This window comes from Hirundo rustica, chromosome 2 (assembly GCF_015227805.2).
Source record: "Hirundo rustica isolate bHirRus1 chromosome 2, bHirRus1.pri.v3, whole genome shotgun sequence".
Taxonomy (NCBI): Eukaryota; Metazoa; Chordata; class Aves; order Passeriformes; family Hirundinidae; genus Hirundo; species Hirundo rustica.
The window spans coordinates 110203123-110218197 of record NC_053451.1 but is presented as its reverse complement, the minus strand read 5'-3'; the positions used below and the strand labels follow the sequence as shown (position 1 = coordinate 110218197).

General features: G+C 35.8%; 1 protein-coding gene across 1 annotated transcript in view; it reads left to right on the top strand.

Annotated features, from left to right (window-relative positions):
* Positions 1–15075, top strand: part of CFAP47 (cilia and flagella associated protein 47) — a 267594-nt gene that overhangs the window by 181156 nt on the left and 71363 nt on the right. Inside the window, exons 52-55 of the mRNA XM_040055880.1 lie at positions 1825–2000; positions 4206–4313; positions 7802–7913; positions 14918–15022. Coding sequence (XP_039911814.1) covers positions 1825–2000; positions 4206–4313; positions 7802–7913; positions 14918–15022 — 501 coding nt within the window. The remainder of the gene's footprint in view (positions 1–1824; positions 2001–4205; positions 4314–7801; positions 7914–14917; positions 15023–15075) is intronic.

Sequence of the window (15075 nt, the reverse complement as noted above, 5' to 3'; positions counted from 1 at the left end):
TATGAAGTAGCAGATCATTGAAATGTATATGGCAATTCCAGAATTGGAATTTCCTGGGAAATTCCAGGGAAATACATAATCTTAAGCAATCATTTTATACTGGCAAGAGAACAGTGTTTTATGATAATACTGGCGATGTAAAATTTCCTTTGTGTACAAAATTAAAAAGATTTTTTTGATAGTTGCTGTTTTTTCCTAAATCAGCTGTCCCATATTTCCTTTTTACTGTAAAAGCATTTCTTCAACGCAGCATGTAGATGTTGTACTATAAAATTGTTACGAAGCCGTTGGCAATAAAATGGTAGATAGATTTAGAAACTTGTTTACACCAGTAAAAACTATTAATCTGAGCTTTAAAATATTTTATGGCAAATTTAAATCCCATTTTACTGATGCCAAGCAGTTAAATGATTTAAATTGTTGGTGTAGCCTTGCCATCTGTAGATCATTAAATGTGTTTTATGTATATTCCAGTAGTCATTGTCTATAAATGGAAATATATAGAAATTTAGCAAATCATAGACAGGCTGAAATTAGTGTGAGGCAGCTCTGCGTGGGGGTCATAAAAGTATTTCATATTCATTTTTTTAGTGTGTTATTAATTTTAATAGGCACTTTATATTTTTCTCCTTTCATATTGCAACTTCAATTATTTACTTTATACAAAAAAGTATGTGGAGTAATTTTGCTGTGAGAAAAAAATCACTATATGTTAAAAAAAGCCAAACCGACTTTCATTTTGAAATAAACTGCTTGGTTGAGAGCAAAGGAAAGAGACTAAAATAAGAATAGACACAAATACAGGTACAGAGAAATAAACACGTATCTTTATTTTTTGATTTTGTGTATTTTCTATGGATGAATATATATAAATAGAACATAGGTGTTTTAAACTGCAGGTATGCCTTCTGGATTATCACAGTGTGCTGCTTTCATAAGTATATTCCTTCTGGTCTATTCAAAGTGCTTTGTTTCATGAAGTGTGTTGATATTAATACACACAGGGCACATAGGATGAATTTACACCCTTTCTAACCTTACAGCAAAGGGAACTCTACTGAAATGTAGGATCTGTGCAGAGTGAGCTGTCTGCCCAACTCCTGCTCATCCTAAAGGTGTTCCATGTGTAAAATATCCATATTTATCTAATGAGGCCATATTTTGGCTCTGTTTTATTACAGTAGCTGGAGCTTTTATACATCTTTAATAGTCTTGAGGTTTTCCAGGTGGTCAAGGAAAGATGGTCCTTCCCTTAGACTTTAAACAAAGATATGGAGATCACTAGTGAGGGAAATGGCCTAAAGGACTAAGGCAGGGAACATTTATTGTGGTGGTGTTGTTTTAATGTCAAGTATTATGATGTAACTTTTAAATTAAGGGAACAGATCCAGCGGAATTCAGCCTAATCATTTGCCAACTTGTGAAATGGATATTTCCAATTGTCTGTGCTTGGCTGTTGAAAGGCAGCTTGGAGTTTTTACCTGCCTGGGATTACAGCAGATGGGCTTGAAAAGTGTATTTGGGCAAGCCTTGGACATATCGTGGAACATGAAGTTGACTGTTAGAATGCAGAGCAGCCAGGAAGATTTGAACTTTTCTGTATTTATGGAATTAAAGAGTTTACAATTTGAAGGTTGTCTGAAATGTTTCTTACTGCAACTTGGCTTTTTTTTGCGTTAGTTCACACATCAAAAAAAGGTGCGGCCTAAGTTTGCATAAGTGTAAACAATGAGTAAGCACCTTAACACTTGTTTGAGAAATATCTTATACGTGTAATCACTCATAATTACTTTTGTGATTTGGGGTTGTTTTTATTCTTTCTAGGATACTGTTGGAATTAATATTCCCATCACTAATCCTACCAATAAAGTTCTCAAGATGAATGTGCTGCTGGACCATCCATCCCTTTTTGGCGAAAAGTCTTTCGTTGTCAAGCCCAAACAAACATTTTCCTATCACGTACAGTTTTCCGCAGCTGCTCTTGGCGCTTTTGCTGGAAGGTATGTTGTAGAGTTTTGATACTTGTGATTGCGGCTGTTTTACTAATAAATGAACTAGTTTCATTGAAACCTATGTCCTTTGCTGAAAAACCCCCACAAAAGTTAATACATGGAATTAAGAAAATTTCCAACTTTGAATGGATTGCCTAACAGCAGCTTTACGCTCAGGGGAAAACATTATTGACAGGCAATAGAAATACTCGTTATTCTAGTTCACTACAATTTAGTGACCACTGTTTCAGAAACTTACTTAATGTCAAAAGCCCCTCTTGAAAATTTCAGATAAATAGTTAGTTTTGTAAATGTTAAAGTTCTATAAAGGAAATAGCATTTCATTTTTTTTTTTTTTTTTTCTGAGAAGGAACAAAATTTTAAAAACATAACTAAAGCAGGTGGAGAATCCTTTAACTGTTTTCACTTAAATCCATTTACCTTCATGCTCTTCCATTACTTAATCATGATCTACTAAATGGATATGGAAAAGTTTTAAATTAAATTTTTTTGATTACATTGGAAATTCAAGTGAAAACATGCAGGTGTGATACTTATTTATGAAACGACAGACGACCTCCTGGTCTTAGTTTCAGCTAAAACAGTTCAGCAAGTAATTGAATGGTGTAGAATTGCAAAGCCTATTTTCCTGGAATTTAGTTACCAAAACATTATTTAGTCTAAAGGCTGATTGAAAAACAATTCCCTGTTTTTCAGTTAGCTCAACTGACTGGCAAAAATATGGGGATGGGGTAGAGGGTGGGGTGGTGATTTAAGAGGAGGGCAGAGACATCTGACCAGTTTTGAAAGAATATTTACAAAGTCAAAGTCCATTCAGAGATTTATTCCATTTTCTTGTAGTGATTTTTCCAAAGGCCGGAATAATGTCAGACATCATTGAGTGATACAGATTCAAATAATACTGTTTTATAAAAATGAGTACTGTTATAACTCTTGTAGTAAGTAGCTTCTTTTTCTTTTTCCCCCTGAGGGAAATCGTAGAAATTATGCTACTTAAGATAAAGGTTTGTTTTAACAGGACAAAATTTTGGGATGAGCTTTGGTGGGCTGGGACATAGAGAATATATGCAGAGGTGAAATAAAGCACATGTGGACATTCTCGAAATGTCTTTGCAGTTTTGTTCTAGAAGTGTGTAATAGATCTTTTCAATTGCAGTAGCTCCCACAGACTGCAGTTACAGCTGGACAGAGGTACTTCCACATTACATCCACACTATTCACTTCTTTTTCTAAGGCCATGGTCTGTTTCCTTTGCTATGTTAGCAGTTGGGAAGAGCTGTTGAAAAAGGGATTGTGGCAGGTGTACTTTTCAAATGGTTGAATTTTTCTTAGAGCTGTTTTACACTCACTTTAAAACCTCTGTTGGCACACGGGATAGTCTGGAACTGTAAAGTCATGGAATAGGCGTAGTTATCTATAATTTAGAAAAATAACTCATCCTTAGAAGGTCATGGGTTTGTACAGTGCATTTCCTATAAGTTTTTATATGCTTTTTATATGCTTTGGTTTAATGTTATTACGACTCAGCTACACAAAAATCCTCGAGAAATAGCAAGGGAATTCTGGAGTAGGAAAGGACTGTATTAGAATGTCTGTAACTGAAATATATTGCTGTGCATTTCTCACCTAGCAGCAAGCAATTTTCAGTCATGAAAATCCTTGATTGTATATCAAAACAGTATATTGAATATTCCTTGAAGTGTATCTCTTTGCAATGCTCATAGGAATGTGTGTGTATCTATTCCTCAGTTTTTATCGCCAGATTTGAAAATATTTTCCTTTTTAAAAGTAGTGTATAGTATTTCTGTTACTTTGCCCTTCCAAAGGGCTAAAAAGAAAATACTGTGATATTGAAATGAAATTAAAGCTTACTCTTAAAAGCTGAAATATGTTGGGGATGTATTTTTGATTAAAGCTAGTGAACAAACAAAAACTACAAGAAACAAATGAATTTTATTGGTAGAATTTGAGAAAGATGAAGAAGAGATTTTGTTGCATCAGTATTTCTAAATATTATTAGACTTGGTAGCTGAATTCAGATACCAGCGAGAAGTGTTAGAGGAAAAATATGATCTAATTGAAGAACTCACAGTGTTCAACTCATTAGATTTCTCCTGAATTTTAATTTGTTTGGTTTTTTTTAATGTTCTGAAAAAAATAGCTGTCATATTAAGCTTATGTGTCTGTTTTTAGTGTCATGTTCCGGTCAGATGTGGTTGGGGAATTTTGGTATGAGCTGAAGTTTAATGTAGAGAAGCCATCACCAACTGGGCTACCTGATATAAGATGTGAGCTTGGAAAGTAAGTGAGTAGCTCATAATGCTGGACTGGTCACTGCTTTTAAGCGTCACGGAAAACATATGAAGAGTTTAAAGAATAGTGCTCTATGTCTGCTGTAGTAGCTTGCAGAATATTTTTTTAGATATATTTGCAGAAAGGTGAAATATTCCTTGCAGAAAAACAATTGAAATGAAATTCTAGCCTCTATGTAAACTTCCTCTGAATTATTTTTATAGAAATCACTCTGCCAATACTGCAGAATGTAAGCACCAAGATCCATTAGAGAGAGCTCTGTAGGCTTAATTTTCTTCTCTCTGAACTAGGAATTTACTGACAATCCTGGCTTTACAAATGCTTGTATACCAGTTAGCAATATCTTTTAACGTCTTAAGAAATGGCAAAATAATGCAACTTCTGTCCTGCAGGTCCTGTGGGTAGAAATGGTTGAAATACTGCAAGTGTTAAGAAAATTAACATCTTAGAGAAGTAAACCCAATTATTACCATCCTTCAACAAAATTTCAAGGTGCATTTTAATAGCATCATGTTCAGTTCAGTTCTGACTTTCAAGACATAAACTAAAACTTTGAGGATAAGACTTTGAAGAATGTCAAAATTACAGTAGTGCTTTTCCTCTTATTACCTCCACTTCCTAATAGTTTCTGTGGACACACTGCTCTCCTGCATGCTAAATTCCACTTACTTCTGCATATCTTTTACTAAATACGTAATTAATATACATTACAGACTGAGCAGAAATGTTGTTGGAGAGCATAACACAAAATTTTACCTGATTAAATTTTTGTGAGTGGATGTATTCTGCTGTTCAAATATGATGCACAGATGCCTTTGTTATTATGTTCTAAAGAAAAAAAAGTTGTGCTATTTCCTGGCATTTACTTTAAAATTCTGGGCTGACTGGAGTAAAAACCATAATTTTTCTCTACTATGTAGGCTATTGCTCTTAGGAATTAGGAATTACTTCAAACCTTTTTATTCAGGCTTTCTGGCACTCATAATTTTCTCTGGCATGCACTGCTTGGAAACTACATGCACAAATGGTCTAGTGGAAAATGACAAGTCATCCTTTCCTACTTCAGGTAAAATGGATGTTGGAAAAGATTAGCCCCATTAGCTACAACTCTTCCTGTCAAAACTCTTATCTAAAACTCTTCAGAGCCCACTTTTTAGTTTTTCAAATGAGATTTCTGTTCCCTTTACAAGTGCATGCATGCTGTAGTTCCTATGTACCTGTAAATATGCGGGGGAACACCGTGTCCACTTCTGGACAGCTCTGGGCTCCTCAGTACAAGAAAGACAAGGAACTACTGGAGAGGGTCCAGTGAAGGCCACAGGAATGATGAGGGGTGTGGAGCATCTCTCTCATGAGGAGAGACTGTGAGAGCTGTTCTGCTCTCTCAGAGGAGAAGGCTGGGAGGGGATCTCAATACATATAAATATCACAAAAGTGGGAGCCAAGAGGATGGTGCCAAGGCTCTTTTAGGTGGTGTCCAGCAGTGTCATCAGCACTCTTCTTGAAGTGCGAAGTGTAGGACAATGGCAGTCAATGATGGCACTGGAGTTGCAGTTCAGTTACCGGGAATTTCTCTGCCTCATGAAAAGATGAGACAGCCCAAGTAAATTGGCTGCATTAATGTATGTTGAGCATATAAAGGCAGTGCAGATAGACATCTGTGTATTGTCTAAGAAAGAGAATAATTTTTTGGGAGTTTTTTGAATGGGTTTACTCCCTTACTAGGTACCCAGAGATGTGAACTGTAAATGTCATCACATGTTTGAAGCATTTCTGGTTGGTTAAAATTTGGAGATTTTAACAGATTAACTTTCATTCTACCACCTTTTCTTTGAATGCAGAAGAAGCATTAGCAAATGAATATAAGAATAATGTTTTTCATTGTGTCCTCGCTATATTCTTTTTTCTATTGATCTGAAAAATTTAGGAATTTGTGTCTTTGAAACATTACCTGGAATCAAATTAGAAGCCAAGAACCCATTGATAACATAGAATCAATTTCTAACCAATTCTTGAAAGAGAAGAGAAAAAAATTCTAACAATTCATCCTTTAATCCTTCTTCAGATTCCCAAATTCTGGGACTATCACAGTCAGACCTGTTTTTTGTTTGCGTCAGGGTAGATTTAACACATCCCTTAGCAAATGTCTCTAAGGAAGGAAGCCTTCTCCCTGATATTTTTCATCTTTCCTTATCCATCCTGTTATGGGCTCCACAGTGGAGTCATTGAAGATACCAAAAAAACCCAAAACCCAAAACCCAAAAACAAACCAAAAAACCAAAAGACAACAAACAAACAACCCAAGCCCCCCAAAACCAACAAAAACCAAAACCAAAACCAAACCAAGCAAACACACACACACACACACACACACACACACACACACACAAATCAACCCACCAAAAAAAAGTAGAGATGGTAAATGTGAAAAATGGGAATTATCAAGGGAATCTGAAGTTCCTGTGTGAAAGTTTTGTAATTTTTCTTTACTCTCAGGTTTTTTAGATCTCGATACAGTGCTCTGACAGTCAGAAACAAGTTTGCTGCTCACTGATGGGGATTTATGTCACTGTATGGGTTGGAAGGAGTCCACCTGTGAGCAGTTACAGTCATAAATCTGGACTGAAATATCTTCTGAATGTTGCTTTTTATATTTTCCTTTTTCTTCCTAATTTAGCTATGATTAACAGACATTTTTCTCCAGATGATAAATATGTGGAGCAATCTGGCAGTTGACCTGCCACAGCTTTGACTACAGGGAATATCCATTAGGAGATAAATTACAGCAAAACCAATATATGTATCTCATTTTTCAAAATTTTCTTATTTACTGTTTCCACTTATTCACCTTGAATCTCTTCTCTGTGTCCCTTGGTGTTACAACAAGAATGTGATTTATGGTCATATAACTTCACTAAAAACAAAAATTTAATATTTTGACCAGAATAGAGGAAATATTGGGAGCCTTATGAATTATTTTTAAAATTTTGTCCCTATTGAACGTATGTCATGATTATTCTTTAACTGGAAAATAAAGAAGGAAAGTCTGTAAAATAGAGTCTGCTGATTTAAAGCATATCACTTAGGCAATCAGCATACTCCAATCTTTCTTTTGAGAGGGTCACTATTCTCATTAAAATGTATGATGCATATGCAACATAATGATTCTATGATTATGCTGTTATAAACAACAGAACAAATGAACAAAATGTAACATTGAGTGAATTCAGGATTTATCGTTATTAATAATGATCATTAATAATAATTCAAATTACTAAATATGTTTCTGCACTAGTGGGGAAGTGCTAATGCAATAAAACTTAATTATCGTTTTTAAAACAGAAAAATCCAGATTTTTTCAGGAAATAATTAAAAACAAAACAAAACAAAACAAAACCAGCCTGTGCATAATAAAGCATAATGGTAATAGAAGAAACTTTGTAATTAATCACTATTGTATATTTGATTTTTTCCAGATGGGCTCATACAAACATACCTCTTGCTAATCCTACTCATGAAACTCTGGTGCTACAAATGGTTAACAGCGATCCCAGCCATTTTACAGTTGAGACTGACCCAAACCAACCTGTAAGTAATATTTCTGTGCTTTCACAAAAAAGATAGAAGAGAGCATTCTTTTTAAAATAAATTAAATTTTCTATTGTACTGTGGCTTCAGAACATACAATCTTTTTGACATTTTAAATACGTATTTTAGAGATTTTATAGCCTGAGGAGGAAAACAATTAAACTTGAAAAGCAACTCAAGCTGAAGTACAGATGATTTTTTTTTTTCCTGGAATAATTTGTGGAATGGTTTTCAGCAGGACTGCAGTGTAGGTTGTAAATAATTCAGGAGATATTAGAAGAAGAAGTTGTAAAGAAAGTAGCTGGTTAGAACCTTCATAAGTATCTCATAATCAACAGCATAACTAGGTAGATATTTAGGTTAGTAGATAAACTATTAATGGAAGAATACAAGAATATCTCATAGTCATGGCAGTTATAAGCAACCTGCAAGGACTATGAATAATAATTTAATCTATATAGCTGCAAAGAAGCTTCAGGCAAATACCTAGAATTGATTTATTCTCCAAACTCAGTTACCTTGAGAGTGATTTCTTTAGAGCAAATCTTAACCCTCTTGTTCTTATGTGCTCCACTTTTCCCTTCTCCATCACAGAAGCCCTTCCATCTTGCTGCCTAATGTTTATATCCTTTCTAGGATTAACAATTGTGTAGATTGGCCCAGCTTTTATATTTTCATTGAGATTTGCTAGAGTTCCAGGTGGTCAGGGTTTAGAAAAATATTTGTTATTGACCACTGAATGCTAGTTAATAGTACAGGTCCTGTAAGCAATTCTTTGGATATTATTAAGTTAATTCTATGAAATATGTGGCCTTTTCATGATGGGGAAATGAGAAAAGGGAGGGCAGATGCATGGAAACCTGGCATTGATACCTCCATCACTGCCTCTGAGGATATGAATTCAGAACCTTTAAGATAGATAGATAGATAGATAGATAGATAGATAGATAGATAGATAGATAGATAAATAAATAAATCAATCTGTGCTGGGCAGCAAAGAAATGGTGTCTTTTCTAGACATGAAGAAGATAATCCAGGGGAGACACCAGAGCTGGTTGGTCCCTTCCAATGCAAAGTATTCCACAATTTTATGGTTCTATTCCTGAAAAATGGTTTAATGGTCAGAGAGAGAAGAGAGGAATATTGTAATAAAATAAAGCTAAGAAGATATGAAATACCGTATGGGGGAAATAGAGGAATGATACGTAGTCATTATAGGTTCGGTTTTCAGAAACTGAACAGCTTTCAGCCTCAACTTACCAGTATGGCTAGACCAAGTCTTCCTGAAATGGCCTCTGACTGTAACAGCTAAAGGAGATCAAACTTTTTTACTCAGCTTCCCTGTATATTGCTATGTAGAATTCCATTAAATTAAAAGTATAAAACAGGACATTTTTTCTACTCTGTCTTTTCTGTCATGCATAATAATACATCTTTATGCAATATGTTAAACCTAGACAAGTGGTGTTACTAATCATTTAATGAATTGGTATTTGAGTAGGAGCTTAGAAACATAATAGATGCAAACTATATTAATTATCTGGGAGTATTATATATGTATTATGTTCAGGTCATTGACACAGAAGTGGGTTAGATTTAACCCTAGTGACTTTTGGCTGCTGCAGATTGCGTATTATCTTGTGCAGGAAATTAACAACAAGAAAAAAAAATCTCTGCTCTTATAATTTATCGCCAGAGGTTCATACATCAACAATAGCTACATCGCATTGTGTAGGAAAAGACACATTTAACACTAGCAAAAGTAATTTTCTCTCTTTCCTTTTTATTATCCTCAGTCCTGTATATAATTTATGGATTGAATTTTGAAATGTTCCTTGTTAACTGCAATAGTTCTTCCAGTTACAGGATAGTTTTGGTTGCTGTATGCAACTACCTGATATTTATTTCATATACCTGCCCTTTTTAAAACTATATCTTCCATTACAGATCCATGTCTGGAGAGGTTATGTGATTTCCTTTGGTTTCGGTGACAAAGTCAGGAGGTGGCATATATATCACAAATGGTTGGGGTAGAGGCCATCTAATCCAACCCCCTTGCTAAAGCAGGTTCACCCAGAGGAGGTTGCACAGGATTGTGTCCAGGCAGGTTTTGAATATCTCCAGAGATGGAGACTCCACAGCTGCTCTGGGCAGCCTGATCCAGTGTTCAGTCACCCTCACAGGAGAGAGGTTTTTTGACATATTAAGATGGAACTTCCTGTTACTAGGCAGCACTGGGAATAGTATGGCATTTGCCCTTCAGATACTTGTAAACATTGATGAGGTCCCCTCTCAGTTGTCTCTTCTCCAGACTGAACAGGCCCAGCTCCTGCCGCATCTCTCTCCATGAGATGCTCCAGACCCCCAATCACCTTTGTAGCCTCTGCTGGATCCTCTCCAGTAATTCCTTGTATTTCTTTGACTGGGGAACCCAGAACCAGACAGCACTCCAGATGTTCTTTCTTCTCCTGAATATTTTGCATCCTAGGCTTAGTATCTCCACACAACACTGCATTCAAATTCCAGATTACTGCTCATCAGCCATGCCCTGTGTTTCAGGTATTGGTTTATATTAATACCCATTTCAAAGCCTTTGCTCTATGTGGAAGAAGTTTCCCATCTTAATCATTCAAGTTTCTGCTCTCTTTAAAGCAAATAATCCTTTCTTGTCCGTGGAAAGCTTCCGATTTGAGCAACCTGCAGATGAAAGGCAACAGAAAAGAGCGAATTATTAGAACAGTAGATTGAAGATGGGATTGTCCAATGAAGATACATTATATTCGAAGGCAGTTAGTAGAGTCAGGTCAATCACTTTTATATTTCATGTAAATTTTCATGTTTGTTTTTGCGTCATCTAAGATGTAGGACTTTTGAATGTACTAGGCTGTCGATCAGAAAATGTCTCAAATTGATTTCTTCAGTTCCTGAGTTATGTTAGATAAACCAGATTTAACAGTGATATCAAAGAATTTGTTTACTTCCCTTCAGATATTTGCTTAAAAGTAATAACCAAAATTTTGAGTAATATTTCAGAATTTAAAAAAAATAATTCTTATCATGTGTGTGGAAGTTTGTTTTTTACAGTTTCAGTTTGGAAAAAAGTGCATTACTGAAATATCACAAGGGGTTATTTTCTATAGATATGATTCAACTTCAAGTATGGACAACATTAATAATATGCTTTTTTGAGGTAATTTCGGAATAGGCTCAAATATTCCTCAACTTCAGGGTACATAATAAAGTTTAAATGAGATTTTAAGGCTTTAAATCCTTGTCAGCTTCATGACATTTAGAAGCAGCTCTGTTACCCTTTGTAAATTGATAAAAATGGGAAAAAAACTGCATATTTTACTTGTGGCTTTGCAATTATAGACTAAGTCAGTTTAAATGGAATACAACATCTTGATTTTCTTTCAAAATTTTGATAAAAGCTTTCAAGGATTCCCATTAATGGGATTTGGATTTTCATATAATTTTCCTCTTTTTTTTTTAACAAGTTATACCTAATTTTTGTTTCCCTTCTTGTCAATCTTAAACTAACTTAATAACTTTATAAATGCTGTCAAATTATCTAAAAGCCAGAATGGAAGTGAATTTTCAGAATGTTGCTGTAAAATTCCAGCTTGTTTTTCACTAGCATATTGGGCTATCTGGGCAAAAATTCATTGGGATGTTGAGTTTTGTGTTTCTGTCCTGACCGTAACTATCTTTATCTTTTGCAGAAAAGGATTCAGGTTCAGCATTTAACAGCTGAAAATTTTCAATCATCAATAATATATTCCCCAATTTACTCTTTTCTTCTATATAAATACATTGATATATTTCACATATATGTGTATGATACTGATATACACACATATTACAATGTACAAAAAAACCCTCTTACAAAATCATCTCTGTGGCCAAAAAGAAGCATACTTCATTGTAAGTCTTGAGTTTGCTATTCTCCTGGTTTATAACTAGCCTAAACCTTTTCCATTAAGCTGTATTCTTTCATGATTGGCTTTGAAACACAATTTTGTTTGAGAACAAATAACTTAATAGAAAAGGGCTGTCTGAGAGGAGTGCAATCTCTGTGTGCAAGCTTTAAGGATTTTCTTAATGACCACGAGTATTGTTTTGTACAGAGTGGAGAGCAAGCTTTTAGATTTAATGAAAAATTCCCCTCCTTTCTTCATTTTATAACAGAAATAATGCATTTGTACTTTACTTTAGACTCAGTTTCTCTATTTGAACTTTTATATCTGACATCTTATAAAGAGATGAAATGGTAATCAGTTCCTTTTCAGATAAGTATCGTGGAAGCCACTTGTTTATGTAAACAAAATGAAAGGCAGGAGATGTTTTAGCATCAGCATGTTTAATTGAATGATTGAATGATTCTATGACCTTTTTAAAATAAATTGTTTAGCATTATTTTTCAATTCTAGTTTTAAAAGCTTTTTTTTTTCTTTAATTTCAGTAGAAAATAAGTAGTCTGTTTTGCCCAGCTTATTTCAAAACATTACTTTTTGCATTCACAGAACATCATACTGTATAATACAAAATGAATTTTTAAAACCAAATCTATACTGTAAAGATTAACAATCCTTTCTGCTTTCAGAGCAGGCAGTCTGCTGGATTATCATATCTCCATGTTGTCTATTTTGATTCATTGTGGAAGTGCATTTTCTGAGTAATGATAATATGTCAAGTAATACTTATTGGAAATCAAACTCCTGTCTGTTTGCATCTCTGTGGAAGAGTTATTATTCTGAATAATGTGGATGTCTTACTGAAATTACTCAATGTTTAAAAATCTTAGTATAATTTAATTATGTAGTCTCATTCTATGCCATCCTGTCTTTACTTACTTTTTCATTTTATTCAAAAGTATTTGGGAAGGAGTGTTTTCTACTCTGGTTCTTTCTCCATTTGTAGGTCTTCATTTGATAAATGGGTCTGACTAGTAGGTAGGAAGTGGACTGCAAATGGAAGTTTAATTAACTGTTATGGCAGTAGTCTGATGCATTACTTTAAAACTTTCTCCCCAAACAAAGAAAATAACATTTCAAGTTTTGTGTATCAGCTGAGCACACCTGACCTCTGTCCTCCTCCACAACGTACCTCCCACTGCCATCAGTAGGAATATCTGTTGTGCAAGGCACATCAACATCTCCATCCCTCTCTGAGCTGGTACTGATGACTAGATTTTTTACCTTTTTATATATTTTCATGTATTTGTGGCTTTGGAGACTGCTTATACATGGTAGTAGCTTCTAGTACTTTTCCTACCCTTTTTTCCCTACATTTTAGAAAAATAAGCTAGCCTTCTAACACATTAGTAAAATACTGTTTAGTCTTACTTTCAAGAAGAGAATCTACAACAAAGAGGTTTTGTTTTCCAACCAGAATCTGAGAAGACACAAAAGAAATGGGGCAAAGAAGCCCTTGGACTAATTCCAGTAGGGCAGTACCTAGGGTAGAATTACCTAACCAACTGCTCTTCTAATTGGACAATATTTGATATCTATAACAATCAAATAACCTTATAATAATTGTAGAACTACTGTATTACGTGTGCATATTGCCATATCGTGCACCCTGAAGGCATTTCAATTGAAGATTTGCTTTTATATGTTATCAATGTAACACTGTTTGGAAGGATCTGTGTTTTATTCCAGGTAACTCTACCCTATGAATACACCTATGGGATGACTGGCAAGACCAGGAACGCCATGGTTCCTGCGTGGGCCCAGCTCTAGGTTGGCAGGGAAGAAAAGCAACCGAGGCTCTGTCAGAGACTGGATGAGATCAATGTGCCAAGACAACGCCTCTATGTGTACGGGGTTGGGGACGGGCCAGGCCTTGCTTTGTGGGGAGGCAGTGACCCCAGACCCCCACGCCTGGCTGAGCTGTCAATCAATCAATCAATCAATGGGTGGTGCTAACCCAGTCTCTGATTGGCAGAGTTATCCATCAATCACACACTGGGGCAGCACTGATTTGCCTCTGATTGGCCGGCTGACTGGAAGGCCCACCTGCGGGGTGGGGTCAATGAAGGCCGCAGAGCTTAAAAGATGGCACATTTGGACAGCGACTTCTGTGGTAACAACAGACTTCTCCTGGGGTTTCTATTTCAGTCATGCTGGAATGCTAGGAGCTGGTAGTTGTATGTGTATTTTGTCACTCCCAGCTGTTGTAGGGTGTTGTTTTGACTTTCATTTATTGCAAACTATATTCATTTTATGAAACACAGGTTAACTGCTCATAATATCAATCAATTTCCTTTTTATCTCTTCTTACATGCAAACATTATTTACACATATATAATATTAAAAGTCTTCATACCTGCTTTTAATTAAAGAAATAGTCATAGTAGTTGTGTATTCAGTGATTCTGGCTGATCACTCTCTAAATGCATTGGCACTTTTATTCTTCATAATTTAATTCATTTACTGCCTCTCTGGTTCTTGAAAACAGAGATTAATCCATTATAGTCATCTGCTTTGCTTTTGCCTGTGCAATTGAGTCTCAAGTAGAATACTTGAGGCGAAGAGAGAACTCGCAACATTATTTACAGTGTTGGTTTTGCTAAAGGTACGGAGAAGAGAGACAAAGCACTGGTTTATTAAAACCTGGCATGTGTTTCCTTTCTAAGCCAGGTTGTGTCTGTGGGGGCCACTGCGATAAGCCTTCAGTGTCATCGGTACGATCAGACACCAGCATGCTGTTGGAAGGGTGTTGGAGAGCTGCCGTCCGTGTCCTTGGAGCAGTCCTAACCCCAGCCCTGCAGCTGCCAGGCAGTGGACGTGCCGGGACTGTCACTGGGATTGTTTGCTGCAATAACTCGCTGCCTTTGCAGCCCGTGCTGTCTGAGAGGGGGAAACGCATCTGGTGGAACACATTAATCACATACACATCAACACTGTTGGTACAAAGCACAAAACAGAAACTGACCCCAAAAAATTGATTTTCTCTCCCTTATCTCTCCTTTCTTTTGCTTCTTTCTTGTGTTTGTACAGCTGACTCTTCCTCCTCATTCCACCACTCAGCTGCCCGTGAGATTCTGTCCCTCTGCCCTTGGAAGACGCAATCACAAGGCAACGATAACCTTCAAATGCCCAAAGGTATGAAAATGTGGGATTATCACACTTGGGATTCAGGTTAGATACTATTTATG